The 27,277-nt window shown below is 45.6% G+C and overlaps 1 protein-coding gene across 5 annotated transcripts; it reads left to right on the forward strand.

Moving 5' to 3' along the window:
- The first annotated feature begins 5,727 nt into the window (after positions 1 to 5,727).
- Positions 5,728 to 27,246, forward strand: Phc1 (polyhomeotic homolog 1). Of its 5 annotated transcripts, none has more exons than XM_075982864.1 (15): positions 5,728 to 5,851; positions 8,255 to 8,412; positions 10,067 to 10,177; positions 10,918 to 10,998; positions 11,597 to 11,746; positions 12,363 to 12,518; positions 18,214 to 18,706; positions 20,615 to 21,384; positions 22,130 to 22,277; positions 22,546 to 22,757; positions 23,521 to 23,635; positions 24,351 to 24,459; positions 24,632 to 24,782; positions 25,177 to 25,408; positions 26,269 to 27,246. In XM_075982864.1, exons 2-15 carry the CDS (start codon positions 8,299 to 8,301, stop codon positions 26,421 to 26,423), a joined length of 2,997 nt encoding a protein of 998 aa, XP_075838979.1. In that variant the 5' UTR covers positions 5,728 to 5,851; positions 8,255 to 8,298; the 3' UTR covers positions 26,424 to 27,246. The 5 variants fall into 5 exon arrangements, with proteins under 5 accessions (XP_075838979.1, XP_075838981.1, XP_075838977.1 ...); XM_075982862.1 differs by having other exon boundaries at positions 5,815 to 5,947; XM_075982863.1 differs by lacking the exon at positions 5,728 to 5,851 and adding an exon at positions 5,978 to 6,943.
- Positions 27,247 to 27,277: the final 31 nt, after the last annotated feature.

Here is a 27,277-nt window from a genome sequence, read left to right on the forward strand (position 1 = left end):
AGACTGTTTAAAATTCTTTCATTAAAAGGACTAATAAGGCATGAAAGGGAGCCTTGAAGTCCTCGGTAAAAACCGTGACCGGGAGACAATTTGCTGAGTAAGGTGACCAAAGTGACTGACAGGTGGGTCGTACACTTGGTACACCTGACGGATGATTCATGTCCGGGGTGGGATGAAGCGGCTCGCCAATAATGCAAGACTGCATCACGCTACTCAGAATGCCACACAATGGAAAGCTTATGATTTATTTGTGGAATACATTTTTGATGACATATTTCTGAGCAAATATGTTTTAGTAACTGAAAACATGGAGAGCAAAATCTTGGCTAAGGGAGGCTTACCACACCAGAAAATTCTTGAAATGCCTTTATTTATTGTTGTATTTGTGCGCATAGCACAGTACACGCATGGAAGAGAATAACCCCACGGAGTCAGTTCTCGCTTCCTATCTTTACCTAGGTGTGTTCTGCGAATCGAACACAGGCTGCCGCACTTTCATGGCAAGCATCTTCACCCTCAGAATCACCTCACTGGCCCATTTCTTGAGACTCGATACTGTAATGGACATGTATAAACTTACTAAGAGAATCCCCACTTCTACTAGTTTTTCTCAATACATTTTCTAGTCACTGCGCCTTAGAGCAAAAGCCCCGTGGCCTTTCTTATGCCTGTGATTTGTCCTTCTTTGAGTAAGGCAGACCGTTTTTTGGGGCCTAACCACCTCTTGGGGTCCTCGTTTCCCTGCTAAAGATTCTGGAGAATATGTAAAATGATTACACATGTTTATTCTGTTGATTTCTTTCATGCTGCTTTCATTTTTAAGGGAGTCAGAGAACCCAAGAGAACAGAAGGGAGATTTTCTTCCCCGTGTTAGCTTGAGTGCTGAGGTAATATTCGATTACAAGTTTCCTGGCTTAAATCGACACAAATGTATTCCTGCACAGTTCTGTAGGTTAGAAATTAGACATGCATTTCACTGGGTGAACGTTAACCTGTTTGGAAGCCTTTTTTTTTTTTTGTCAGAGCTTGGGGAGTGTTATGCCCAAATCCGCGAAGTCCCCCAAAAGCCAACAAGGAGACTGAGTCCTGTATGTAAAACCGATGAGCCTTTATTTTATGCAAGTTTGCAAACTTGGTCTCTCTGTATGTCCAACGTATTGGAATAAACGGAGAGCCCCAAACTCGGTTAGAGTAGGGTTTTTATAGTAGTAAAGTTGGGGGTAAGGGATTTCTAAGGTTCAGGACCCCTGGTTGGCTGACATTTGTCTAGGGGTGTCCTGGTGAGTGTGTGCTGGCAGATGATCCTATCTACAATAATTGGAACGTTAGGCATTTCCTTTGGATGGTCTGTTCTTGGGTGGTGCTTGGGTAATCTCAGTTTGTGGTTCTTCCTGCAACCAGGTATTGCTTCAGGGTAAACTACTGAGACTCAGGCCTCCATTAAACTTATCGATGGCTGAATCCTACTCTGGCAGGTGATAATGGTTGGAGGTAAAGAACTTCTTTTAGGTGATCTGTTCATATTTAGCATCACGGCTGGCTCCTACAGGGAGAATTCATTTAATTTTTTTTCTAGTTTCCAGAGGAGTGGTTCTCAGCCTTCCTAATGCTGAGACCCTTTTATACAGTTCCTCAGGTTGTGGTGACCCCAATCATAAAATGATGCCATTGCTACTTTATAACGGTAATTTTGCTACTGGTATGAATTGTCTTTCTGATACGTCACCCCTGTGGGGTTGCAAGCCATAGACTGAGAACTGCTGTTCTGGAGGCTTTCCATATTGCTCGGTACCTTGCTGCCTGGCATCTTCAAAGCTGGCAATGACAGGTTGAGTACCTCTCAGGGCATGACAATCACTCTGGTCTTCTGTCCCTCCTACTTTCAAACAAATCCTCAATGACACTTGAGTTTCCCCAATCAGGCACGCTGATCTCCTGTTATTTAAAGGGCAGTTAACATTACTTCCCCTTTGCTATGTAACATCTCACAGCTGGAATAAATTTAGGCTCCTTCATTCTAATCCCAGTTTACAAGTAGACAATGCAGGGCATAAAATTTAGGGAGATTCTGTGCACATTATTTCTCGTTTTCATTTGCTAAGACATCCCCCCCAGTTCTTACCCACAAAGTGTCTTTTGAACCTCTACCTGGAGATATTAGCTAAGTCAGAGTGGACCCTTCATTGCAGACTTTTTTTTTTTTCCTGGCAAATGCCAAGCTTCTCTGCAAACATTCAGAGCTAAGCACTTGAATAGGGTTTTCACACTTGTCTTTCATGCTGCGGCCTGGAGGTAGCTCTGACCTGTGGTGTCACACAGACTTGAATTAAAATTCTTACTCCAGGACTTAAGGCCCATGAACCTTGAACAATTTAACTTGCCCAAGCTTTAGTTCTTCCTCTGAAGACATTACCATCGGCCCAGAACAATTGTCTGGAGGGCGGTGAAGCTGCAGTAGAGACTTAGGATCATTTTCAGTTGTTTTCCCTTTTCACTTCTTCCTGATGCTCAGCTTTCTTGCCTGGGGACATAACCCCACAGAGTATAAATCTGGTGTTGGATCTCATCCTGAATGTGTATCCTAACTTCCGAAATAGTGACCAGAGAAGCATATTTGAAGCCGTATAAATCTAGGGCCCAAGATAAGCCCATTAATTAAACTCATTGATCCATAAACTTGTTTATAAAATTATGACTAAGTAGGGATGTAAGATAAACCATAAAGAATGGTCTGGATACATTGGAGAATAACAAACATTTATTGGGTTAGCTCCAGCCCCGAAATGTCTTTTCCTCTGCTGAAAACCAACTGAGTTGGCTAGCATTTTGCTTTAAATCTCAGAATCTCAGAATGCTCTCAATGTGCATCCTCCTTTCTTCCAGCTAGACCTTAAGAAGAATGGCCACTGGATGGGATGGGATGCGGAGTGGGTGACGTGATACATTTAGAATATAGGCAGTCACTGACTTGTTTCTTTACACTCTCCCCGTATTTGCATGAGAATGTGGCCCCTCATTTTCACTTGGGTAGTAGATAATGCCGTTTGCCAATTAAGAACTAAACTACCTCCTCACAGGTCAGCTTAAAAACACACTCAGTGCTCAGAGGCCGAGCAAAGACCCTTTATCTTACTTTCTATTTGTTTTCATTGCTGCCAAATCACCTTCCAAATCCCCGCGCTTCTGGAGGCAGCTAAGTTTGCAGGAGGCCTCAGATCTCCACAAAACAGGTAGAATGCATTTCCTTTTCACCTGCTTAGGCTAAAGACCTCCAGTGTCATGCAGAGCAAAGAAATCCAGCCTCCATCGGCTTGAACTGTTTGTTTTGAAAGAGAAAAGACTAATTCCAGCAAAATCATTAAATGAAAATGAGAACGTTCAGGGGGAAAAAGCAGTCAGCTGAAGAGTCTCAAGGGAACAAACTTGTTGACTTGTTTAGGTGGAGATGAACTGTTCTCAGGGTAATTCAGGATATGAAAATGCTTATTTTGTGGATGAAGATTTTCCTGTAAATTTGACTTGTTGCTGACCCTTCTTTCCCCTAAGTTAAATGTATTTTGGTGGAAATAACTTAGCCCTATGACCTGGAAAAGTGACCTGTCCTGGGGACTTTTACGTGAGAATTGAACTCTTGGCCCATAATCAATGCAGCATAGGCTGCAATAGATTATTCCTACGCTAAAGTCGAATCAGAAGTTCAACAAAATTATGTCACTTTTTAATCCCCTAGTGTCATTTAGTAAATGAAGAAAATAATGAACCTGGATTGCAAAAATAAAGAAAAAAATCTCAAGGTAGAATGTAGCTCTATGCGGCAGTAGCAATTCTTCACTGTCAAGGGGGCAGGGCTGAAACTTAATGAGAAAGGGCTTTGATAATCTATATACATCCAGATGCAATTTATGGCATCTGGATTCTCCTAGGAACACAGTATAGGCCATGTCCAGACTTGGTAGTGGTGACTGTTTTCCACAGGAGTCGTGTTTCTTGTCCTGAAAGGGCATTTTCTGAAAACCATCTCTAGATTGTTCTCCATTGGTGGGAAACACAGGCGAGGCTCAGTAAGTCATTCCCAAGCCTCTGCGAGAAGGCTTCAACCTTCTCTGAGGTTCCGAAGATCTAGATGTGAAATAAGGGGGTAATGACTTCAGCAGGTTTCAAACCACTCAGTCTTCCTGCCAGAACGTTTCCATTCATCCCCGGCCAACGCCCATCTTCCGCGGCCTGGCAGCAAACCCTCTCACCTCTCCACACCTGTGCTTCTGCCTCTCTAGTCCTTTGGCTGCCCTTTGGGGTTTGCATACTTGTTTAACTGGTTCCTAGACGCCTAGTAAGGCGTCTTACCTTACTTAATTCTGGCTCTAACAAATTAAGAGTGGGAGTCAATACAAACACAAATGGATCTAATTTATAATGAGAATGCTTCAATTTTTTTTCTCTCTACAAATTACACATGGGCTTTCAAAGGAGAGAATGAAGAGTGGGCTTGAGCAAACAGCTAATTAAGGCTGAGGTTGGCAAAAGACTATGAGAGCAACAGATAAAGCATAAATCGCAGTTATTATCGCAGGGCAACACCGTTCGGCAAAGGCAAAGGAGAGCAGTTATCTTTGTTATCTGTGCACCGATAAGATTCAAGCTTCCAAGAGTGACCGGCACACAGTAGGTGTCCCAAGACCACCACCGAAAGACTGGGCATATCTAAATCCTGATAAATTAGTGTTACAAATAAAACGAACCTCCCCGCCGTATGCTCAGGCGTTGCAAAGGCAGTACCATTGTTCATCTCTTTACACCCCGCCTTTTCCATTGTTTTGGGCGTTCTAATTCTTTCACACGTGCCTGTGACTTTAGAGATCACAAGCACACAATCAACCCAGAAACCACCGACTTAAATGTTATTCAAAGCAAGGTCCTGCTTTTAAATGAATTGCAGCTTCTAACGGGTTCAGTTTCTGGGCAGCGTTCTTTCCCGCCTTCTTGGAGTTGAGGCGAGGGATAAAACAATCAGCATTCTCTCGCCGTTCCCTCAACCTCGAAGTTTCTCTTTCCTCCTCTTCCCTTCCCTCAGCTCCATTTCCTTTCACAGACCGTCCTTTCTCAAGGGTCTTTGCCCCGCTTCCTCCCTCTCTGCCTGCCAGTCCCTTTGATCCTTTCTTTTGAGCCCCTATTCCCAGAAGCTGCAGAAAATACCTTCTTTTCCCCCCCTTCACGTCACTTCCCTCCCCTCTCCCCTCTCCCTCTCTTCTCGGAGGTGAGTCCCTCTAGAGGCCAGCGCTTTCTTAGCTCCGTCCTTTCCGACGGCGAGCGGAATTCGGAGAGAAAGAAGGGGGGAAGAAAGGAGGAGAAAGAGAACCAGAGCCAGGGGAGGAAAAAAAAAAAAACCAAAGAAAAAAAAACCCACCCCAAACCACTCCGGCCTAGAGCGCCGAGGCCCGGGAGCGGCGTCGCCATGGCAACGGGCGCCGGCAGGAAGCGAGGGACGCGCGCGAGGGCGGGCGCGGGGAGGGGGCGGGCCGGGGGAGGGGTCGGCTGCCCCGGAAGCACCTCCCCGCAGCCCCCTCCCCGCCGGCCCGCGGCCCCCCGGCCTAGTCCCCCACCCTCGCGGCGGGGCAGGAAGTGACAGGCCCGCGCGAGCCCCCGGCCTGGCGGAGCCGCGGCGCGGCCGGCACCGGGACGGCGGGAGGGGCGGGGAGCGGCGGCCGCGCCGGGCACCTCCCACCGCGCCTGGGCCCCCGCCCCTCCAGGAAGGGGAGGAGGCGGAGCGCCGCCGAGACCGAGCGACCCCCCCTCCCCCGCCCCTGAGGTGGACGCCCCCCGCGAGGACTCGGGTGCGGAGCCCGGCGCGAAGGTAACCGAGCGGCCGCGGGCCGGGGAGGGGCCGCATCCCGGGGGCTCGGCGGCGCGGGGATGTTTCCTCAGCCACCTCGGCGTGTGCAACGCCCAGGTACCTCCCCCAGCCGCGCTCCTGCCTCCCGCTCTGCTGCGCTCTGCGGTGCTTCGGTGCTGCGCGTCCCGGTCTCCGTGCTTTGCGCTCGCTGTGTTCGGTGCTGTGTGTCCGTCACCTCGTTGCCTCTGGCCGCTCGTCTTCTCATTCATTTCTCCCTGCCCCGACTTCGATCCTTACCTCCGAGCATGCTGTCTGGTTATTTCCCTGCTTCTCGCGCTCCGCCGGACTCCCCAGGCTCCAGTTCCTTGACTTCTGTGCCCCTCCTGCTTGGCTCCCGACTATTAGAATGCACATTGCCCTGCTTACGAGTCCGTTCGCTCCGGGCACAGCGCTGTATCCACCCCCTTCTCCCGGTGTGCTTATTTCTCGTTGGAACTGCGTTTTCATCACGGTTCTGTGTAGAACAAGAACCCGTGGGGGGCATTCCGAGGCATCCCCAACCCCTGCTTCTTGCTCCATTCTTACTGCAACAGAGTTTTACACTCAGGGACTTGATCCTATAGGCCCAGTACCGTATCCACCTCAATATTACTTTCTAGTTCCCTCCCATCGGTGTGCAGCTACCTCAGTTGAGTCTTTCCACATTCACACCAAATGGAGGTACCTTTTAGGGTGGCCTTTCACTCTTCTCCCAGTTTTTAATTTTTAATTTAGATTGCTTCCTAAACTCCTATCTTCACTTTCTATAGTTAATCTGGAACTCACAATGTGACTTAAAAACAAATGTGTGCCTGCGAGATTTTGGATGGCAATTTCCCCAGTGGAAAGACTTTAAATTGGCCCTTTTCTGTTCAACGATCTGGGGGAAATGAAGGGGTCATTGAGTGTATGAACTTTATTTTTTTTTATACAAGCCTCTATTGCAAGTAACAGGGTTTGATGTCTGTGAGTCCAGTGAGCTCAGTCCAGCAATGTCTACATACAACTGTGCCAATGCTGCCTCTAATCCTTGCCCACTTTTTTCCTTCACATGCTGATATTGAGGACTCATGGGTCTGTATCTGTTTAGTGCTTTGATATTTTGGCAAAAAAAGGTGTGGGGAGAAAGGTAGATTGGAGGTGAAGCTGGTGATGAAATGTCCTCTGTGTGCCCCTTCCATTATATCCATGTGTGGAGTGACATTGGCTCTTCCTACAGTGGGTAGAGTTCTCTGGGGACAGGGATGTGATGCGGGGACGCTGGGGGAAGAATTAGGAGAAATCTCAACTTTAATTGACAAGGCCAAGAGTTTGACTTTTATTTACGTCTTTGCTCGTTTGGGAAATTGTGGCCAGCTTTATATTCCTGAGCTGCATAGAGCTTTGGTGACCTGATGTTCTAGTAGTCTGGCGTCTCAGAAGTAAAGAAAGTACAGTGCGAGTTTAACAAAAGAAAGAAGAGAAAAAGGGGAAGAATAATGTGATTTTAGTGCTGCTTTAGAAGAACGTTTCTTTTATTTTTGCTAGTTTTGATGTAGCTTCTAGAGGGTAAATTCCTACACTTTGGTAAAGTTGAATCTTGTTTTTTTGAGTCAGAATGCTACTTAGGAGTATGTCACATGCTCACTTTGATACCTTACTTGCTAATAGGGACACTCAAGTTATATAAGGAGGAGTGAGAGGCCCGAGGCTTTAATTAGTAGCTTGGCCTGTAGCCAGTCAGCTACTTGGGATATGTGGGTAGTCCCCAGCGTATCCCCTTCCATGACCTGTCTGCTCTGACTGCCTCATCAGCATCCAAGGCTCTCCATGAAATGAGGATAGTGAGTACCCACACTGGGTGACACTGCTTTGATGGCAGGATTTTTTGTTTGCTTTTTTTGTTTTGGGAAGAGGCAAAGTAAAGACTTGATACACAGAAAATGCTCGTTTCCGCTATTGTAAAATGGGGACAATAATAAGTAGTGCAGGTGAGGGGTGTAGGCCAAGAAAAGGAAGCAACTAAAGGGTCCCAGGAATGCTGTCCTTTGTTAGGATGATAATGGCGTGATGGAGATAAAAATGACAGCAAGGTTTAATGGGTCAAGTTTAAACTGTTGAAAATTGCTGGGGCACGTAGGTGGTCACTTTATTTAATGGTGCTCAGGAGGAGGTAGGTATGCAAGGTCTCTTGAGACAGTGACTAGCTTGAAAAGACGATGGCGTGAGGGAAACATGATGTCAGATGCTGTTGCAGATTTGAGAGTTCTAAGATCTCAGAGGAAGAATCTTAGATACTTTGTGGGCTGACTGTGGTTTTGAATAATAATAATAATGATAATGATAATATGAAATGACATTTTAGGTTCGAGGTATAACTTTAATCCTTTGCTGATTCCCATCTAGGGCTTGAGTCAGAGCACCATTCTTGGGGACCCTGGAACACTGTCATGGAGACTGAGAGTGAGCAGAACTCTACCTCCACCAATGGGAGTTCCAGCTCAGGGGGCAGCTCTCGGCCCCAGATAGCGCAGATGTCCCTGTATGAACGGCAAGCCGTGCAGGTGAGACTCAGCTGCGGCCGAGTTCTGTGAGTATTGGCTTGGATTAGGCCAAGATGCTGGAAGATCACCATCCCCAGATTCTTTCTGGAGAAGCTAAAGAGTGAGCTTTTTTCCACTTCAGAATCTTAGCAATTTACAAAATTAGAGCAAGCAAACCCAGAAGGAAATTTGGTTGTTTTGTTTTTAGCTGTGTACCAAGTTCAAGGCAACTCGGGCAACTTAGTGAGAACCTGTTTTGTAAATGTGATTCATTGATTTAATACGAAGTACTATAAAGTTCACACATGAATAAATAAGGTTTAGTCTGTTTAACTAGGTTTTAATTAACCATTTCTCTTCATTGTTTAAAAAACCTTTATTATTTACTGTTTTTTGTGTGTGCTTGTGTTTATAGTGCTGGATATGTGGAGGTCAGAGGACAACTTATGGGTTTTGTTTCTGTAGTACATATAGGTCCATTTGGCACACGAGCTTCTGGCAAGTTCCGTTTCCACCTATCATTTCATTTTAAGGTGTTGGTAGCTGGGCGGTAGTGGCGCACGCCTTTAATCCCAGAACCTGGGAGGCAGAGGCAGGTGAATCTCTGAGTTCAAGGCAAGCCTGGACTACAGAGTGAGTTCCAGGACAGACAGTGCTGTTACACGGAGAAATCCTATCTTGAAAAAAACCAAGAAGAAAACAAAAGCAAGCAAACAAAGAGTGCCAGGATTGCAGATGTGCACCACTGCATCTGGCCTTTTGTTTTAAGTTGTTCTGGGGATTGAACTCAGGTCCTTGGGCTTGTGCTGCAAGTGCTCTTCCCCACTGAGCCTCTTTCCTACTCTGATAATCAAGTTCTCAGTTTTGGGTCTCTTAAGTTACTCTGACTAATAGAAATACCATGGACCTCTTTAGACATTTACTTTTGGACAAATATATCCCATCCTTTAAATACCCTGTTTTGAAATGAAGCATTTTACTTAAAAGATTTTGGTAGAACAGTTGTAATTATTAAGAACATAGCAAAATCCAGTTAACACTAAAGTGATTACTATCATTTTTATAAATAATCATTGACATGGCACAGTAGATATTTGAACTTAGCAATTAATTGACAGTTTTGCCTGGTAGAATTGTTCAGAAGTCACTACTGCCTTCCTGTCATCTAGCTCCAAACAATTAAGGATCTGTATATCTATGCTAGACACCTACAACACATAGCTTTTTGCTTTTATTATTAGTGTCTATTTATTTATTTATTTGAGATGCGGTTTACTCTGTAACCCTGGTTGGCCTGGAACTCATCACCTTCCTGCCTCATTCTTTTGAGTGCATCTGTCACCATGTCCAGCTTTTTTCCTTATACTCACCAGTGTCCCATTTATTTGCAGTTTGTCTAGATCTTCATATATATTTCCAGGACTCATTTTTGGAAGTAAAAGTTGATGTACACTGGTTTCCTTTTCCTGCTGTGCAAGGACAGAGCATATAATCAGCTGTCTGTCCTGTTTTAGATGCTCTATGGACTACAGCAAAGTCACGACGAGTCAGACAGTGATGATGGTTTAGCCTCCATCCTCCTTGGTTTATCTCCTTCCTGACTCCTTTTCTGGTGGTTACGGTGATGTGCATAGGACCAGGAATGATTACTCTTATTTTGTGTCCTGTCTTCTAGGCTTTGCAAGCCTTGCAACGGCAACCCAATGCAGCTCAGTATTTCCACCAGTTCATGCTCCAGCAGCAGCTCAGTAATGCCCAGCTGCACAGCCTGGCAGCCGTTCAGCAGGTGAGAGGTCAGCAGCCGGCTGGGACAAGAGGGAAGGGGTCAGGCACTGTAGGTTTACGGGAGAGGAGCAGTCTGGGGCAAACTGCATCCTACACCAAAGCCTTCCTTTGCCTCTTGTACTAGTAGGAGAAAGGGTGGTTCTTAGATTCTAGGTTTGTGTATGAACTGTGGGATACTCTTCAGTGGTGGAATGGCTGTGTTGTAGACCTGCTTTGTCTAATACGTTAGCTTCCAGCATGTGTAGCTATAGCGTACTTGAAATGTGACTAGTTCAAACTGAGATGACACTATAAGATTTAGAGGAGCTCGACTGATCAAAAGAAGGTAAGCTGTCTCAGTAGTTTCTAATTAGTTTAATGTTGAAATGATAATATCTCTCCGCAAATGGTAATATTTATTTTGTATGTATTGATTAATAAGTTACTGAAATTTATATCATCCCACTTAATACTTTTAAATATGCATAGTAGGAAATTCCATATTTGATGTTGTATTGGACAGCTCTGCATTAGATGTATCAGGTGACTCATGATGAGACTGAGAGAGAGGACCAGTTGCCTCCTACCCTGATGGTACCGGGCAGCTTTTATGGTCATTTGAGGTTGCAGGGATAGTGATATATTTTCCTTACTCCAGCGCCTCTCTTACCTGAAATCTCTGTTTTGTACCATGAATTAATACTAGAAGACAGGGAGACACACAGCCTTTTCATTGTTTCTGTTATGCTTCCCTTTTAACAGGCCACGATTGCTGCCAGTCGGCAGGCTAGCTCCCCGAACAGCAGCACCGCACAGCAGCAGACTGCTACTACCCAGGCCTCGGTGAGTGCTGCCTCTCCTCGAGGGCGGTGTCTGTCCAGTCTGGTCTCTGCAGCTGGGCTGCGGGTTATCGTGTCTCCAGTGGATATTTATTGCTCTGATTGGCAAGAAAAGAACAGGGAACCTATTTGAGTCTGTGTAGTTTTTGTTTTCAGACAGGCTTTCTCTGGCTAGTCCATGCTGCCTTGTACTTACAGTGACCCTCCTGCCTCTCCCTCCCAAGTGCTGGGATTGCAGGCATGCATTGTCTTTAAATGGGAAAACCTAAAGAAGGAAGGAGAAAATCTTGCGCAAGAAGAAATGACAAATGAAAAGCTGCTTTCCAGAGAGAAAGAAAATCTGTTCGTTACTGCCCTTTGCCTGCTCAAGTGTTGGCATTAGTGGTTGTAGGATTGCTTTCTTTTTTGATTGTTTTTTTTGCTTTCGTAATACTCCAGAGTGTCTAGGATGACAGTTTTGGGTGGGAAGTTATTATTTATTTACCCTGATTTCCTGAGAGTGACATCCTGTTCTTGGATGTGCCCCTCTGAAGTTGTCGTTGTGTATATTTTCTTTGATTTCTCTACAAATCCTCAGTCCTGGTTCCTTATGTACTGCACAGATCAATCTGGCGACCACATCAGCTGCCCAGCTCATCAGCCGATCCCAGAGTGTGAGCTCTCCCAGTGCTACCACCTTGACCCAGTCTGTGTTACTGGGGAACACTACCTCCCCACCCCTCAACCAGTCCCAGGCCCAGATGTATCTGCGGGTAAGCCATAGCCATAGCCACCGTTGTCCTGGGGGCATAGTTCATAATTTGTCTTCCTGGCAAAGAATGGAAGTATTTTATGTATTTACTTTTGTGGTGTTGGGGGAACCCAGGGCAAGTGCTCTGCCCCTGGGCTATACCCTTGGCCTGAAAGCTGTTTGATTCTCGTCATCCACGTTTTAAGACAAGTTGACCTACTCCCTATGTCTTATGTAAGCTAAAAAAAATGCTTTTAGATAACATTGAGATCGTCTGTTGGAAGATGTGGCCTTGGCATTTGATAAATCAGTGATAGATGTAGTCTAGCCTTTAAATGTGTGACCTGGATACACAAATTCTAAGTATCTCTCGGCTTACCTGTTTCTGTATAGACCTATGTGTCTGACATCCTCGTTGTCTAAGTGTCTTCCTTATCATTCCGTAGTCCTCTGTACATTCTAGGCTTTCTTCTGAATGAGTCGTCACGTTTGGAGAATGAAAGGTTCTTGGGTTGGTGTGGAAAGGGGCAGGCTCACTTGTTTAATATCTGCTGTTTATTTTGTCTTGTGGTCCTTTCCTTCCATTTCTCTGTCTTCTCTTTTCTTCTTTTTCCTCTCCTACCTCCTCCCCTTGCCAGCCACAGCTGGGGAACCTATTGCAGGTTAACCGGACCTTGGGCCGGAATGTGCCTCTAGCCTCCCAACTCATCCTGATGCCCAATGGGGCAGTGGCTGCAGTCCAGCAGGAGGTGCCGCCCGCTCAGTCTCCGGGAGTTCATGCAGATGCAGATCAGGTCAGTGGCAACCACTTACTGTGGAGAAGCCCGGGAGCATGAAGGGGATGACCATAGACCAGGCCCCATACTCTGCCCCTTTATTGAATTTTATAGTTCTTATTTTGTGTGTTTTGGCTTCTTTTTCCTCAACTCCTATAAATCCCTTAAAACTTGTGAGTTGATTTGAGCTAAAGAAGGAAGTAGAACTGCCTAAAAAGATCCCTTTGGATCTGGAAGTCTTAAAATACAAGTTGATTTTTCTGGGCATCCTTTTGTCTTCTGTAAGTTAGTTTTATTGAGTCTTAAGTCCCTCCTAGAAATGTCACCAGAAGTTCAGGATGTTGGAGGAGTTCTGTAGAGTTAGGTGTGAACTCACCCCGGCTGAGTTGCTGGTAGGATGTTTGGTTCCTTCTGTTCTTGACTTACTGTAGTTCTCAGCTCTCAGTCTCCTGTCCCTGTCCATGTTCTCAATAGTCTTTCTTCCATTTACTTTTTGTGACTTTTCCCCAAAACACATATATTTTAATTTTTAGCCTATGGATGAGATGTAAACTAGGGCCTTATAATGTTTATCTCATTCTTCAAATCTAGCAGAAAGTAGATAAATACCTTGTGTTTGGATATGTGTTTAGAGCTTTGGGGGATTAAAAAGAGAGGAGTCAACTCTTCAAAGAGCTGGGGGGACAGCAGTGTCATATGAAATGCAGCTGACCCTAAGTGACACCTGAGCTTCAAGAACTGGCTGTTATTTTGCAGGGTACCTGAGTGGAGTGTTGAAGATAGGCAGATTTGATTTGGAGTGAGGAGACAATTGACAAAGAAGAGCAAATGTGAGGGCACAGTTCATTTATGCACATGGGACCCCTGTGGAAAGGGTGGGTAGTAGCGACAGCAGGGGTCTGATGTAGGTCTGTGCTAGACCCTTCGCCTCTCGCGCACTTTGGGTTGGATGGATCTCCAGTTTTGTCAAAAACAATGCAAAGAGACGATGGGCCTAATGGTAGAAGATGCCATTATTTGGAAGGAGACTGAAAGCCAAGGAAAGGAGGTTGTAGTTTTCTTCATGTGGATGACTTTAAAATAGCAGAGACCATTATTGGCTATTGAACAGCAGATAAACAGAATAAGAAAAATACTTCAGAAAGAGTCAAGGTGCTGGGGAGGGGAACTGCTAAAAGACTCTTGGGGTCATCGAGTTAAAAAATACCTTTGTAGGCTCTTCTGGCAGTGGAAGGCACAGAGGAGCTGGTTGTGTTTTTATAGCAGTTCTTTAATTTATCCGTCATCCATCTGTCCATCATCCATTCATCCGTCCATCCATCCATCTGTCCATCCATCCATCTGTCCATCCATCCATCCATCCATCCATCCATCCATCCATCCATCCATATACACATGCATACATTTATGCATGCATCAGCAACAGTGAATATGAACATAGTGGCTAGAATGCATACATGGTGTCTGGGTCCTGCTGCAACTCTGCATTTAACTGTAGCATCTTGATTAAGTGCTCTAATGTATTTCTGCTGTTGTCTCTTCATCTGTATAGTGGATAGAGTATATCCAATGTGCGGCGTGTTGTGGGGACTGATTGAGTTGATAATAAGTGCTTTTATCATATCTAGGCTTAAAGTTTACGGTTGTTAACTATTGTCAGTCACTCTGTAGTCTTGGATGCTCAGGAAAGTCATGATACCTACATTTGTGGAGATTATGAACCTTTAAAGTACTAGTTATTAAGCAAACAGTACCTGAGTGGTATAATAATTGCTTCATTAGTAAGAAGAAGATGATCTAAGAATAAAGAAAAGCACTTAGTTAGGCTTGCGATGGGCTAGAAATCAAGGAGGTGACATTTAACACAGGCTCTATAATAAGCATTAGCCAGGTATGGATGTAAGGAAATGCTGAGTGCCTGGAGAACATGATGTCTAAAGATCCCGAGGGAAGAAGAGTTGGTTTGCTTGATGATTATAGGATGGCCGATTTTCTGGGAGGACTGGACCATTGGGAGAAATCTCATCTCACATAGTTTTTGGGTCTGTGGTTAGGACTTCAGTCCTTATACAAGGGTGATGGGAAGCTAGAGAAGGACTTCAAAGCGTGAAAGTGACAGGGAGTGTGTCTTTTTTGCTTTAGTGTAAAGACTGTAAAGGCTGTTGAATGTGTTAATAGAGAAAAGAGTAAGGTAGGAGAAAGATGGTGTTGGGGTGCATAGCAGTGAAGATGGATAGGAATGCGTGGATTTGAGTAACAAGACTTATTGAAGGTGAGCGATTCAGTTTGGAGAGCCTGAAGGATCTGAAACTGTAGAGCTGTTGGTGCTGTGTCTGAGGTGAAGACTGGAGAAATGGGTTAGGCTGAAGTTGTTTATTTGTTTATTTATTTATTTTGTTTTTTTCTGAGACATGGTTTCTCTGTGTAGACCTAGCTGTCCTGGAACTTGCTTTGTAGACCAGGCTGGCCTCGAACTCATAGATATCCCCCTGCCCCTGCCTCGTGAATACTGGGATTAGAGGCATGTGCCATCATGCCCAGCTTGAAGTTCAGTTTTTTGTACATGCCAAATTAAAGATGCTTTTGAGACATGTATGAGATACCGAGACAGTGGCTCTGCATGCTCCTCGAATTTGGGGAAGCTAGCTGAGAGCGAAACATGTGAAGATGGTTTGGCAGACATAGATGATCCATCTATTGAAGTTAAACATGTGAAAATGGTATGGCAGACATAGATGATCCATCTATTGAAGTTAAGGAATGTTTAAAATTGTTTACGGAAAGCATATGGTCTGTTGAGAAGAATGTCTAGTAGAACTCTGAGAGTTGGGGTGAGCCCTTAGGAAATTTGATGGGCTGACAGGGAAGCAGGAAAGAACAACAAAGAGAAGCTATAGGTATCATGAAGACAGTGGAACAGGACAGTGCAAGACTGCAATGGTTGTGGATGTGGTGGGGGGAACACTCATTTCTTTTCAGTGTAAAGGAGGAAAACAAGGATGGTTTGTTAATCTGGAGGGAGAGCTACTTCAGAGGAGTCGGAGGGATGGGACTTGAAGGACTGTTTGCTGGAGAGTGTGAATGAGGAAATTGGAGTTGGAGAGGACAGAAAGCAGGATGAAGCTGGGGTGGGAAATAGACTGGGAAAGCGGGGACAGGCAGGGAGAGGGGCACAGGCTGCTCACACGGGTTGATATGATCAGCTTTCTAGAAAGCAGGAGGGCGAGGGTCTAGAGCAGATTGCCCATTGTTAGAGGAAGAGTAGTGAGACAAAGGGGAGTGATGGAGCCACATGCTGGGAATGCAGAGGTGGTGGAGGCCACAGAGGTAGAGAGAGGAGAAAAGAGAAGGAGCTTCTGAGGTATAGGGAGAGTAGGAAAATGTGGACTGGCCATTTGCAGAAGGGAAGCTGTGTAATCAGTCAGTCCTCACTCCTGATGAGAGTTACCTTTGCAAAGCTGGCCTGCTCTCCCAATGTTCTGGATTCAAGTTCTTACCTTCACCCGCCTGTCCTCTGCTGGGTTTCTAGGTGGTCGTCCTGATCAGTTCTAGTGATGTGGTTTACACATCATTATCATTGGCTCTTCCGTGGCTTACTTTTGAAAAGTTCACTGATTTATTTTCATAATATGTGTATGCTTTCGTGAGTTTATATGTAGCGTGTGTGTGCAGGGGTCTCTCAGAACTAGAGTTAGAGGAGGGTGTGAGCCACCATATGGGTTCTGGGGATAGAATTTGGGTCCTCTGCAAGATCAGTAAGTACCCTCAGTCCCCTGAGCCATCTCTCTAGCCTCTTACTCAGTTACTTTTAATAGAACTAGCAAGCAGGCTGGGCATGTAGCTCAGGGGTGGAGTGCTTGCCTTGTGTGTGAAAGGTGCCCTGGGTTGAATACCCAGTGCTTCAAACCATCATGTATGGAACAGTTTCTGTGTCCAGGCCTGCCCTTCCCCATAGCATCGAGTGTATGTGCTGGTTTCTAGGATCATCCTTCCTTTGGTCCCTTTAATATAGCTTCACTGCCTCTTTACATATTTTTTTTTTTTTTTCCTGAGACAGGTTTTCTCTGTGGTTTTGGAGCCTGTCCTGGAACTAGCTCTTGTAGACCAGGCTGGTCTCAAACTCACAGAGATCCGCCTGCCTCTGCCTCCCGAGTGCTGGGATTAAAGGCGTGCGCCACCACCGCCCGGCTCTTTACATACTTCTAAAATTTACTTTGAAAATTAGTTTTCATGGGAAATAAATATATGCACAAAATTGGATCTGTGTATTTACCATTGAATTTCAGCAATTGCCAATATGTAGCCATTCTGTTCAGGCTCTTACCCTCTGACCATGGATTAATTTGAAGCATATTCTAGATATATCTTTTCATATGTATACAATATATAACATGATATATAATAACATATAAATAGCAACATATAATTCAAATATTGTTATGTATTTTGTATATGACATGTTTTGTTTGTATTTAAAGAAACTTAGCTTTATGTAATCTTTTTGGGAATATAGTTTTGTGTTTTGAGACAGATCTTGCTATGTTGGCTAGACCAGCCTCAAATACTGGTCTTGTTTTCCTCTTACCTCAACCTCAACAGCGTGGATAACAGCAGCATGCCTCTGCACCCTGCCTGAGAATGTTTTCTTCACAGTGTATTATCAAGATACATTTGTCTTATAGTCATTTATCGTTTTAATATTTATATAATATTCTGTTGTCTAAATATAGTATCCTTCTTATGTGGATGGCCATTTGGGTTGTTACCCAGCTTTTGTTACTCTGTATGGTGTTCCATACTGCTGCCTGGCAGTTCCTCCTGTGGAACTCCTGGTGTTTCCTCTGTGTGTGTGTGGGGGGGGGGGGGGGCGTGTAAACGTGTGAATAGTGAATAGTTATCATTAGGGTATGATGGCAATTTCTTTCTCAAAATATTTACAAAGAAATGGCTTCAGCTATAGATTTTATCATGTTATTCTGATTATTATTAAGACTAATTATGATAGTAGTCTGATTAATAAATCAACTAGGCAGCTATTTTTCTCTCCCTCTCTGTTCATACCCAACTGCTACATTCTAGACTGTTAACAGTGAACAAGACAGATTAAATTTGCTATTTGTAGGTTACAACTCAGACTGTTTTAACACTTGAGACCCTAGTAACCCAGCCCCACTACCTTTTTGTTTATTTTTCTGCTCCCTGTAACTCAATACGATGAAATGTTTATTTTAAAACATCTTAGTTTTTAATTCTGTGGTATTGTAGATGCTTTTAGATATGCCTTTAGGTCCCTCTCTCCACTGTCTCTCCTCCTCTGTTTAGGAATCATAGGCCTGCCATTCCTGTGCTGAAAACTTGGTTTGTGTTTGTGTATATATTGCTGATTTTTCTCATCTAACAGAAGCCATGCAGCAGGAGCATGTAACTTTGCCACGGCAGTACCTGAAGTGTAGTAGAGGTGTTTGGTAGATGCTAAACGAATATGAAGAAAGAAAAAGTCAGAGACATATTTTGAATGAATAAATGTTGAAATTTGATGATAGACTTGGTAGTGAATGACATTGAAAATTCAGATGTGTGTACAAAGCTCTTTGGAGACTGGAAGGACTTGGGTATGTTGGTGGAGAAGTCAGGTGGGCTCTGGAGTATAGCAGTATAACCAGTGTTCAGCTTGGGAGTCAGTCTACACACACCCATACATTATATCTTCCAGGTGCAGAACTTGGCAGTGAGGAACCAGCAGGCCTCAGCTCAAGGACCCCAAATGCCAGGCTCCACTCAGAAGGCCATCCCTCCTGGAGCTTCTCCTGTTTCTGGCCTCTCCCAGGCTTCTAGCCAGGCCCTAGCTGTGGCACAGGCTTCTTCTGGGGCCTCAGGCCAGTCACTCAACCTTAGCCAAGCTGGTGGAGGCAGCGGGAATAGCCTCCCAGGCTCCATGGGTCCAGGTGGAGGTGGCCAGGCCCCTGGGGGCTTGGGTCAGTTGTCTTCTTCAGGATTGGGTGGTGGAAGCTGTCCCAGGAAGGGCACAGGAGTGGTTCAGCCCTTACCTCCAGCTCAGACAGTGACTGTGAGCCAGGGCAGCCAAACGGAGGCAGAAAGTGCAGCAGCCAAGAAGGCAGAAGCAGAAGGGAGTGGCCAGCAGAGTGTGGGCATGAACCTGACCCGGACGGCCACGCCTGCCCCCAGCCAGACGCTCATTAGTTCAGGTAAGGTGTCACCTTTTACACCCACCTCCAACTCCACCCTCTCCACACACTTCCTTTTTGAACTCTGGGCTGTGGAATGACAGAAGGAGGAGAATCTTACTGGTCTTGAACATGCTAGCTCAGTGACAGGATAATACAGATGAAGATCTAACCAGGTTCCTCTGCAGCTAGCTGCTTATAAAGCCTCTGTCTACTTTCCGCTCATTTTTTAAATGTTACGGTTTTTTCAAGACAGGATTTCTCTGTAGCTTTGGAGCCTGTTCTGGAACTAGCACTTGTAGATGAGGCTGGCCTTGAACTCATAGAGATCCTCCTGCCTCTGCCTCCCGAGTGTCTCCCCTCCCGAGTGCTGGGATTAAAGGTGTGCGCCACCACCACCCAGCTGCTCTCTGTCTACGTTCATAGGGGTCCTGGGTTTTTCAGGTTATTCTATTCATTCCACTGAATTCTAGTGGAGTCAACAAATGTGCTGGAGATATGTCTCTGAAAGGTGGAGTCCCTGTCCTCATGTCACTTATAGTGTAGTATAAAGTATGAGTTCTCTCCTCTTTTTAGTGGGTAGTTCAAGCAACCGTAGTGTCAATACCACAGGGTATGTAAGACCAGCAAGAGGAGCTGTAGCTTACTGTGTGTAGTTGACTTGTGATTATTTGTATCAATGGTAAGGACAAACGGGAATTAGTAATAACAACAACCCTAGTTTGTACTTGCTTTCAAACTGGGTCAAATAGAGCCAATGTCTATACTTGGTCATGTTAGCTTTTGTTTTCTTTGTTTCTACCACCTTTATCAGTGATATATTTGGATAATTTCATCACAAAAATTACCAATATTAGATATACCTTAGCCTTTCTGTCCCCAAAGTGCTTTCAGATCACATGCCTTGTGTGTTTTGGGCAGTCTAATGATATGCAGGGCAGGACTCTCAGCTCCAGTTTACAGCGGAGGAAACAGTAATCAGAACCTGCGTCTGCTTTCTTATAACTTTGTAGATGGTGACTTTAAAAATGGAGGCTCTTGTAGAGAATACCTTAACCTCAGGGTATTTATTCCTTCTGTGAATATTAAATACTTCTTATGTATCAAACAATGGAAAGAGGTCTAGGGATGTCAAAATGAGTAAAACATGGATTCAGCCTTGAGGTAATGAAGGAGGGGTCAACCATTCTTTGCTAAGTACCAAGTGAAAGGATAGGATGGTTATAGCAAAGGAGAAGAACTCACAGAAGATGATTCCTGACTTAAGGGACCTCTCCTCACCTCTTCCTCCCTCCCTCCTCTCACCTCTTCCTCCCTTCCTCCCTCCCTCCTCTCACTTCTTCCTCCCTTCTCCCTCCCTCCTTTCACCTCTTCCTCCCTCCCTCCCTCCCTCCCTCCCTCCCTCCCTCCCTCCCTCCCTCCCTCCTTTCACCTCTTCCCCCCTCTCACCTCTTCCTCTCTTCCTTCCTCCCTCCTCTCACCCCTCCCTCCCTCCCTCCTTCCCTCCCTCCCTTCCTTCCTTCCGTGTGTGTTTGTGTGCGCATGTTATTTGAGGTTGAGTCCAGGCCGTAAGCATCCAAGGCAAGTTTCTACCACACTAGTCCTGTCTTTCTTTTTAACTTGTGTTTTTAGAAACCGCTCACTAATTTGCTCAGGCAGGCCTTGGACTTGCCTGAGTCTCCTGTGCCCTTGAGCTCTCTGTCCTGGAGGTAGTCAGTCCTGTCTAACTCAGTAGAAAGTGCAAATGACATGATGCTCAAGTTCAAGGGAGGCCAGATCTCCTTTCACTGCCTGATTCCCAGATGATGAGATCTGCTTTCATTGATTCCAGCATTGGTACGTCTTAGACAGATGGCTTTGCTTTTAATTTAGAAGGATTATTGTTTTCTGCTCTTGTCTTTGTTTTGCTCTGGCTTGTGTCACACATAGCCACGTACACACAGATCCAGCCCCACTCACTGATTCAGCAGCAGCAGCAGATCCACCTCCAGCAGAAGCAAGTAGTGATCCAGCAGCAGATCGCCATCCACCACCAGCAACAGTTCCCGCACCGCCAGTCCCAGCTGCTGCACACAGCTACACACCTCCAGCTGGCGCAGCAGCAGCAGCAACAGCAACAGCAGCAGCAAGCAACAACCCTCACTGCCCCTCAGCCACCCCAGGTTCCACCTACTCAGCAGGTCCCACCTTCCCAGTCCCAACAGCAAGCTCAGACCCTGGTGGTCCAACCCATGCTTCAATCTTCACCCCTATCTCTTCCACCTGACCCAACCCCCAAACCACCCATCCCTATTCAGTCCAAACCACCTGTAGCACCTATCAAACCACCTCAACTAGGAGCTGCTAAGATGTCAGCTACCCAGCAACCACCACCACATATCCCTGTGCAGGTTGTTGGTACTCGGCAGCCAGGTACAGCACAGGCACAGGCTTTGGGATTAGCACAGCTGGCAGCTGCTGTACCTACTTCCCGGGGAATGCCAGGGGCAGTCCAGCCTGGCCAGGCCCATCTGGCCTCCTCGCCACCTTCATCACAGGCTTCTGGTGCTCTTCAGGAGTGTGCTCCTACCTTGGCCCCTGGAATGACCCTTGCTCCTGTGCAGGGAACAGCACATGTGGTAAAGGGTGGGCCTACAGCCTCCTCCCCTGTTGTGGCCCAAGTCCCTGCAGCTTTCTACATGCAGTCTGTGCACCTGCCGGTGAGTGATGCTTGATCATTTTGAAGATATTACTGCCTATCTACATCCATGTGGGCTTGGGACTGAGTGGAAATAAAACTTGATAGGTGAATGAAGAGTTGAGAAGGCGAATGCTGGCGTGTATGCGCTCTCTTTTGAAAGTGAGATACATACATATATATACACATGTATATATATGTATGTATGTTAAATATGTTTGTATAGCCGGGCGGTGGTGGCGCACGCCTTTAATCCCAGCACTCGGGAGGCAGAGGCAGGCGGATCTCTGGGAGTTTGAGGCCAGCCTGGTCTACAAGAGCTAGTTCCAGGACAGGCACCAAAGCAACAGAGAAACCCTGTCTCAACCCTCCCCCGCCCCCAAAAAAAGAAAAAGAAAAACAAAAAAAAATATGTTTGTATAAATATATGTGTGTAATATCTAAACTTCAAATTCCCAAATTTATTACTAAAATCTTAGGGTTTTATATGTATATTAATTAGATCAAGGGTGCCTTGACCAAGTCCATCTTCGTAAAGCCAACAGTTGTTAGTTGGTCTACAATGAGTCTTTCAATCCCAAGTCAGGACAGTGTTGTTTTCTTGTCCTGGTGTAGAAGTTACACTAATTGGGGATGACCAAGAGGTTTATCAAAGGAAGTAAACACATTTGAGCATCTGGAACTAAGAGTGTTCTCCAGAAGTATACAACTACAGTTTTCCGTTCACGCCTAGATCTTAGCTACTCTCTTGTTTGTCCATCTTACAGGGTAAGCCCCAGACACTGGCTGTGAAACGCAAAGCTGAGTCTGAGGAGGAGAGAGATGACGGCTCCACATTGGGCTCTCTGCTTCCTGCAAAGGCCTCACCAGCATCAGAGAGCCCAAAGGTAATGGAGGAGAAGAACAGTGTTGGAGGTAAGCAACTTCTAAAACTTGGTTGGTGCAAGAGAACAGAGAAATGTTCTCAGTAAACTAAAAGAGAAATCTAGTTCAGTAGAAAACGGGCCTGAACTTGGTGAGCGGTCAATAGAGAGAGACACATGGGCTCCGTGGTGAATGAGCAAAGATGAGCATGTTGTGGAGGGGTCAGGCTGCCTCAGTGCTGGGGAGTTAGTGTGGCATATCACAGCTGTTCCTTAATGTCTCTGTGGTTTTTGCTTTTGTTTTTTGTTTTTTTTTCCAGAGAAAGCTGAAGCAGTGGCCAGTTTGAGTGCTAATCCTCCAAGCAGTGACTTAGTAGCCTTGGCCCCTCCCCCATCAGCACCACCTCCTACTCTGGCCTTGGTGTCCAGACAGATGGGTGACTCAAAACCCCCACAGGCCATTGTGAAGCCACAGATTCTTACGCACATCATTGAAGGTTTTGTGATCCAGGAGGGAGCAGAGCCTTTCCCGGTGAGGGCAGGGCCTGAGAGGAGGACTGGGAGGGGAGATATCACCTTATTTATCAATTTATATTCAGATTCCTCCAGAACAGCAAGTGCAGAACTATTTAGTCACTAGTGCGTCATTGTGCTGCTAACTTCCTTACAGAAGAGGGAAGGAATGCAGGGGAATTTTGGGACCAGAAAGTGGAAATGCTGGGCACAGAAGACAGGAAGGTTGCTCAACTCTAGTGTTCAGTTAAGTACACTAGGTGGCTTAGATGGGAAAAGCCAGTCAGAGACCCTTGTTTGCGCTATGGAAAGATCCCGGGACTGGAGAGGAGATCCCTCAGCAGTTAGCAGTGTATGTTGCAGAGACCCGCGTTGCATTCCCAGCACTCATGTCACAAAGCTGACAACCACTTATACTAATTCCAGCTCTAAAGTATCCAATTTTGGTTACCTGGTGTGTACATGCTCTCACACACACATACACACACCTGGCTGGGTGTGCTGGCTCACACTTTTGAGTCCTTAGGTGGCAGAAGAGCAGGCAGATCTCTTGAGTTCAAGGTCAGCCTGGTCTACTGGCAACTTCTAGGAAAGCCAGGGCTGTACAGTAAGACTCTGCCTCAACCCCCTCCCCCAGAGATATCTAAGGAAAAGATCCCCTGCGAGCCAGATTTGGTTCTCACCTCAGAACCCGTCCAGGCAGGGGCATGGGGAATGTCATGGAAGGCTGTAGAAGGGAAAGAAGGAGCTAGGCTACCTTAACTGGTCTTTCTCTGGGACAGGTGGGATGTTCTCAGTTACTGAAGGAGTCTGAGAAGCCCCTGCAGGCTGGCCTTCCAACAGGGCTGAGTGAGAGTCAGTCAAGTGGGCCTTTGGGAGGAGACAGCCCTTCTGTAGGTACGTATTGGGTGCTCATGGAGATGGTCGATGGGTATTGGGATTGAACCCATTTCTAGCACATACTATGCACGAGTTCTACTAATGAGCTACATCCTATCACCAGGTAGCCCAGGCTGACCTTTAACTTCAGACCCTCCTGAGTCTGGGGATTGCAGACTTGGGCCACACCTCCCCAGTCCTTGCGTATTTAATAAAGTAGGACTGTAGATAAAGTCTGTCTCGCACAGACGTGCGTGAAGCCATACATAAAGTACTGAAAAAGATTTTGCCTATGCTTTTGTAAATCTTTGTGGAGAAAGGGTGTTGTGTCTTTCTCTATATTGGTCAGTTCCTCCTCCGTATTCAGAACAGAGTCCTATTTGAAATCTGAGTTGAACTAGAATACAGTGAGTAAGATAGCTAACATGGAAACAATCTTAGACGTGAAGATCTCCATCTCTCCACAGTCTTGCCCTGCACCTAGGTAGGTCTCTGACTTGTTGTAGATGTAGCCCAGGCTGACATTCACCTTCCTGCCTGTTTTCTGTGTGCTGAGATTATAGGCCTTACGAGTACATTGAGGGAAAAGCCTTTAGGGTGTTTTGTTTTAGGGATTCTCAGTTAGGTTGTGTAGGTCTTTGCAGAAAACCTGAGGAAAATTAGTATCCAGCTCCAAGCCTAATGATTGTGGGCAGCAGAGACTACAGTAACTCATGAACTCCTTGTTTTTCAGAGTTAGATAAGAAAGCAAATCTCCTAAAGTGCGAGTACTGTGGGAAGTACGCCCCGGCAGAGCAGTTCCGTGGTTCTAAGAGGTTTTGCTCCATGACATGTGCAAAGAGGTAGGCTGGGCACCAGCTGACCCTCACTGGCTTTCCCATCGGACGTTCTGTCCCTTCCCTCTGCTTTCAGTCTGTTCCCCAAGCCAACTCTTAAATACCAGTTCATATTTATGAAAGGGCAGTGTGTTGTTTCCATAGCACCGTGACATCTTATATGTACCCTGACCTGTAGGTACAATGTGAGCTGTAGCCACCAGTTTCGCTTGAAGAGGAAAAAAATGAAAGAGTTTCAGGAAGCCAGCTATGCCCGTGTTCGGAGACGTGGACCCCGCCGCAGCTCTTCTGACATTGCTCGTGCCAAGATCCAGGGCAAGCGCCATCGGGTGAGCTGCTGTCACAGAGCCAGCTAGTTTGTAGAATGTGCCCCACCCCCACTCCCGTTCCTTTGTTTAATTTAGGTAAAAGCACTGGATACAGAACTCTAGTTTAACACTGACTGTATTGATGTATTGATCCATATTGTAAGAGACTGTCCCATCTCCTTTCATCTGACTGCAAGTTCATACATCCATGAAATGAATCCTTCACTGTACTGGAGATAATTCGGGAACAAATTTGGTTAAAGAAATGATATATTTGAATGATGCATCTGCAAATGAAGTACAGCTTTAGTTCACCTGTTAAGACACAGTTCTGTCTAGTGCAGGGTAACGGGAAGGGAAGGAACTCAATGATGCCGTCCTTACCTGGCTGCACGTTTTGCTATCTCTTATAAAGGGCCAAGAGGACTCTAGCCGGGGCTCAGATAATTCCAGTTATGATGAAGCACTCTCCCCAACATCTCCTGGTCCACTGTCAGTAAGACCTGGACACGGAGAACGTGACCTAGGAAACACCATTACAGCTCCACCCACACCAGAGTTACATGGCATCAACCCCGTGTTCCTGTCCAGCAATCCCAGCCGATGGAGTGTAGAGGAGGTCTACGAGTTCATCGCTTCTCTGCAAGGTACCGGGAGCCTGTTGAGCAGAACTAGGCCCACAGTTCCCCTACATCATCCCGCAAGGGCACCTGATGGACCTGTCAGCAGCTGGCCTGCTGTCTGTCCGACAGCAGAGGCTCTTTGCTAGATATTCTGGCCGTTTTCCTACAGTGTACTTCACTAATTCTCTTCTGGGCCAATGCCATTAACTATAGTGTCTACATTTTTTTTTTTAACTTTTGAATTAACTATTTCTCGCTTGGGTGTTTTTTTTTTTTTTTGGATAAAAATCTCTTTGTTGGATATGAGTGAGCATACATGACTTTTTCAGTGGAGTACATGAGAAAAGGCCTTTGTTTGCCTCCATTAAACATCATTGCTGTCTTTGGTTATCTGTCTGAATTATAGGTCCTTAAAGGATAATGTTGCAAAAGCTGTTAATCTTTTTGCCATTGTTAAGAAACCATGTGTGTAGCTTTTTTCTTTTTTTCTGGTTTTTTAAGATAAGCTTTCTCTGTGTAGCCCTCACTGTTCTGTAACTTGCTTGTAGATCAGACTGGCCTCAAACTCAGAGACACACCCGTCTCTGTCTCCCCAGTGCTGGGATTAACGGCGTATGCCACCACCGCCGAGCTAGTGTCTAGTTTTTCTTTATCTCTAAAGGGGTTAGGAAATTATTTGTGAACAACTTGTTGCTTTTTTGAAGCTATATGGAGTCGTCAGCAGCTCTAATTTCACCTGCTTTTAAAGCTTGCCTCAGATCTTTCTGTTACTGAATCTATGGTACTTTGGGATTAGCCATCACCAGGCCTGTTTATCTTTAGTTTCTTCCCTTCCTCTGATGCTACCATGCAGTTTCTCATGTGTTCCCATCTTTTCCTTTTAGGCTGTCAGGAGATCGCAGAAGAGTTTCGTTCCCAGGAGATTGATGGACAGGCCCTTTTATTACTTAAAGAAGAACATCTTATGAGTGCCATGAACATCAAATTAGGTCCTGCCCTCAAAATCTGTGCCAAGATCAATGTCCTCAAGGAGACCTAATGTGGCCCTCTGCACAAATCAGCCTAAAGCAAATGCCCCAAGCATTCAGGCTATAACCTGGGGCCAGCAGACTTTGCAGGCAAGAGCGAGCTGTTCCTCTTACATGACCCCAGATGGGGTATGGAGACAGACTTCTGCAAGCGTTGGTTGCTGGTGCTACATAGTGGCAGCTTTGCCATTTTTCTCTGGGTTTCACCTTAAAACACACACAACCCATTCTCACTATTCACACCTACCCTAATCCAGTTTTCAAGCAGGCAGACTAGAGACTAGGACTACTCAACCTTATCCTGGAGAGGATTGACTAGCCAGGGTCTCACTTCTCAAGAGGAAGAATGTCTTGAATGGTAAGGCATGGAGATGGGTGAGATGTAGGTTTGCTTCCCCACTGGGAGAGGGCAGTTTTCCTAGCTTGTGTGACACAAGTAGCAAAACCTGGTACTCTCCTTCTCTCAACTGTCTCATTGTGACTGTAGCTCAGTTTCTGTTATCATTTTCTCCCTTAGTACTATTTCCTCCTGCATCCATGGCAGGGTCACCAGCCAGTGTAGACACTTGGTTGGTATCTGATTTGCTGCAGGGACTAAAGGTATTCGACAGACTGACACGTGTGGCTTCGTCATTCTTTCTGCATCCCCGCTCCCTTCTCATTTGTTATCTTCAACCCTTTTTCTATTCCACCTCTGCTCTTTCCTATAGCTTTACAAAACAGGAGTGTGTGGGGCTAAGGTCAGGATTGTAAGCACCTGCCTTAGGCACTATTATTCCTTATACAAAATATTAAATATTTTTTTCTTCCTCAGTAAAAGGCTGAAAATTGGTCTCCATTGTTACTTCATTCCATAGTTTATTCT

Source organism: Microtus pennsylvanicus, chromosome 8 (genome assembly GCF_037038515.1).
Source record: "Microtus pennsylvanicus isolate mMicPen1 chromosome 8, mMicPen1.hap1, whole genome shotgun sequence".
Lineage (NCBI taxonomy): Eukaryota > Metazoa > Chordata > Mammalia > Rodentia > Cricetidae > Microtus > Microtus pennsylvanicus.

What these genes read in the sequence shown, in the direction of transcription:
- Phc1 (XM_075982862.1), top strand. Translation starts at nt 5,911, where the DNA reads ATGTTTCCTCAGCCACCTCGGCGTGTGCAACGCCCAG. An exon ending in TCCATGACATGTGCAAAGAG is followed by an intron (nt 24,460 to 24,631) that starts GTAGGCTGGGCA and finishes CCTGACCTGTAG; the next exon opens with GTACAATGTGAGCTGTAGCC. An exon ending in TCCAGGGCAAGCGCCATCGG is followed by an intron (nt 24,783 to 25,176) that starts GTGAGCTGCTGT and finishes TCTCTTATAAAG; the next exon opens with GGCCAAGAGGACTCTAGCCG.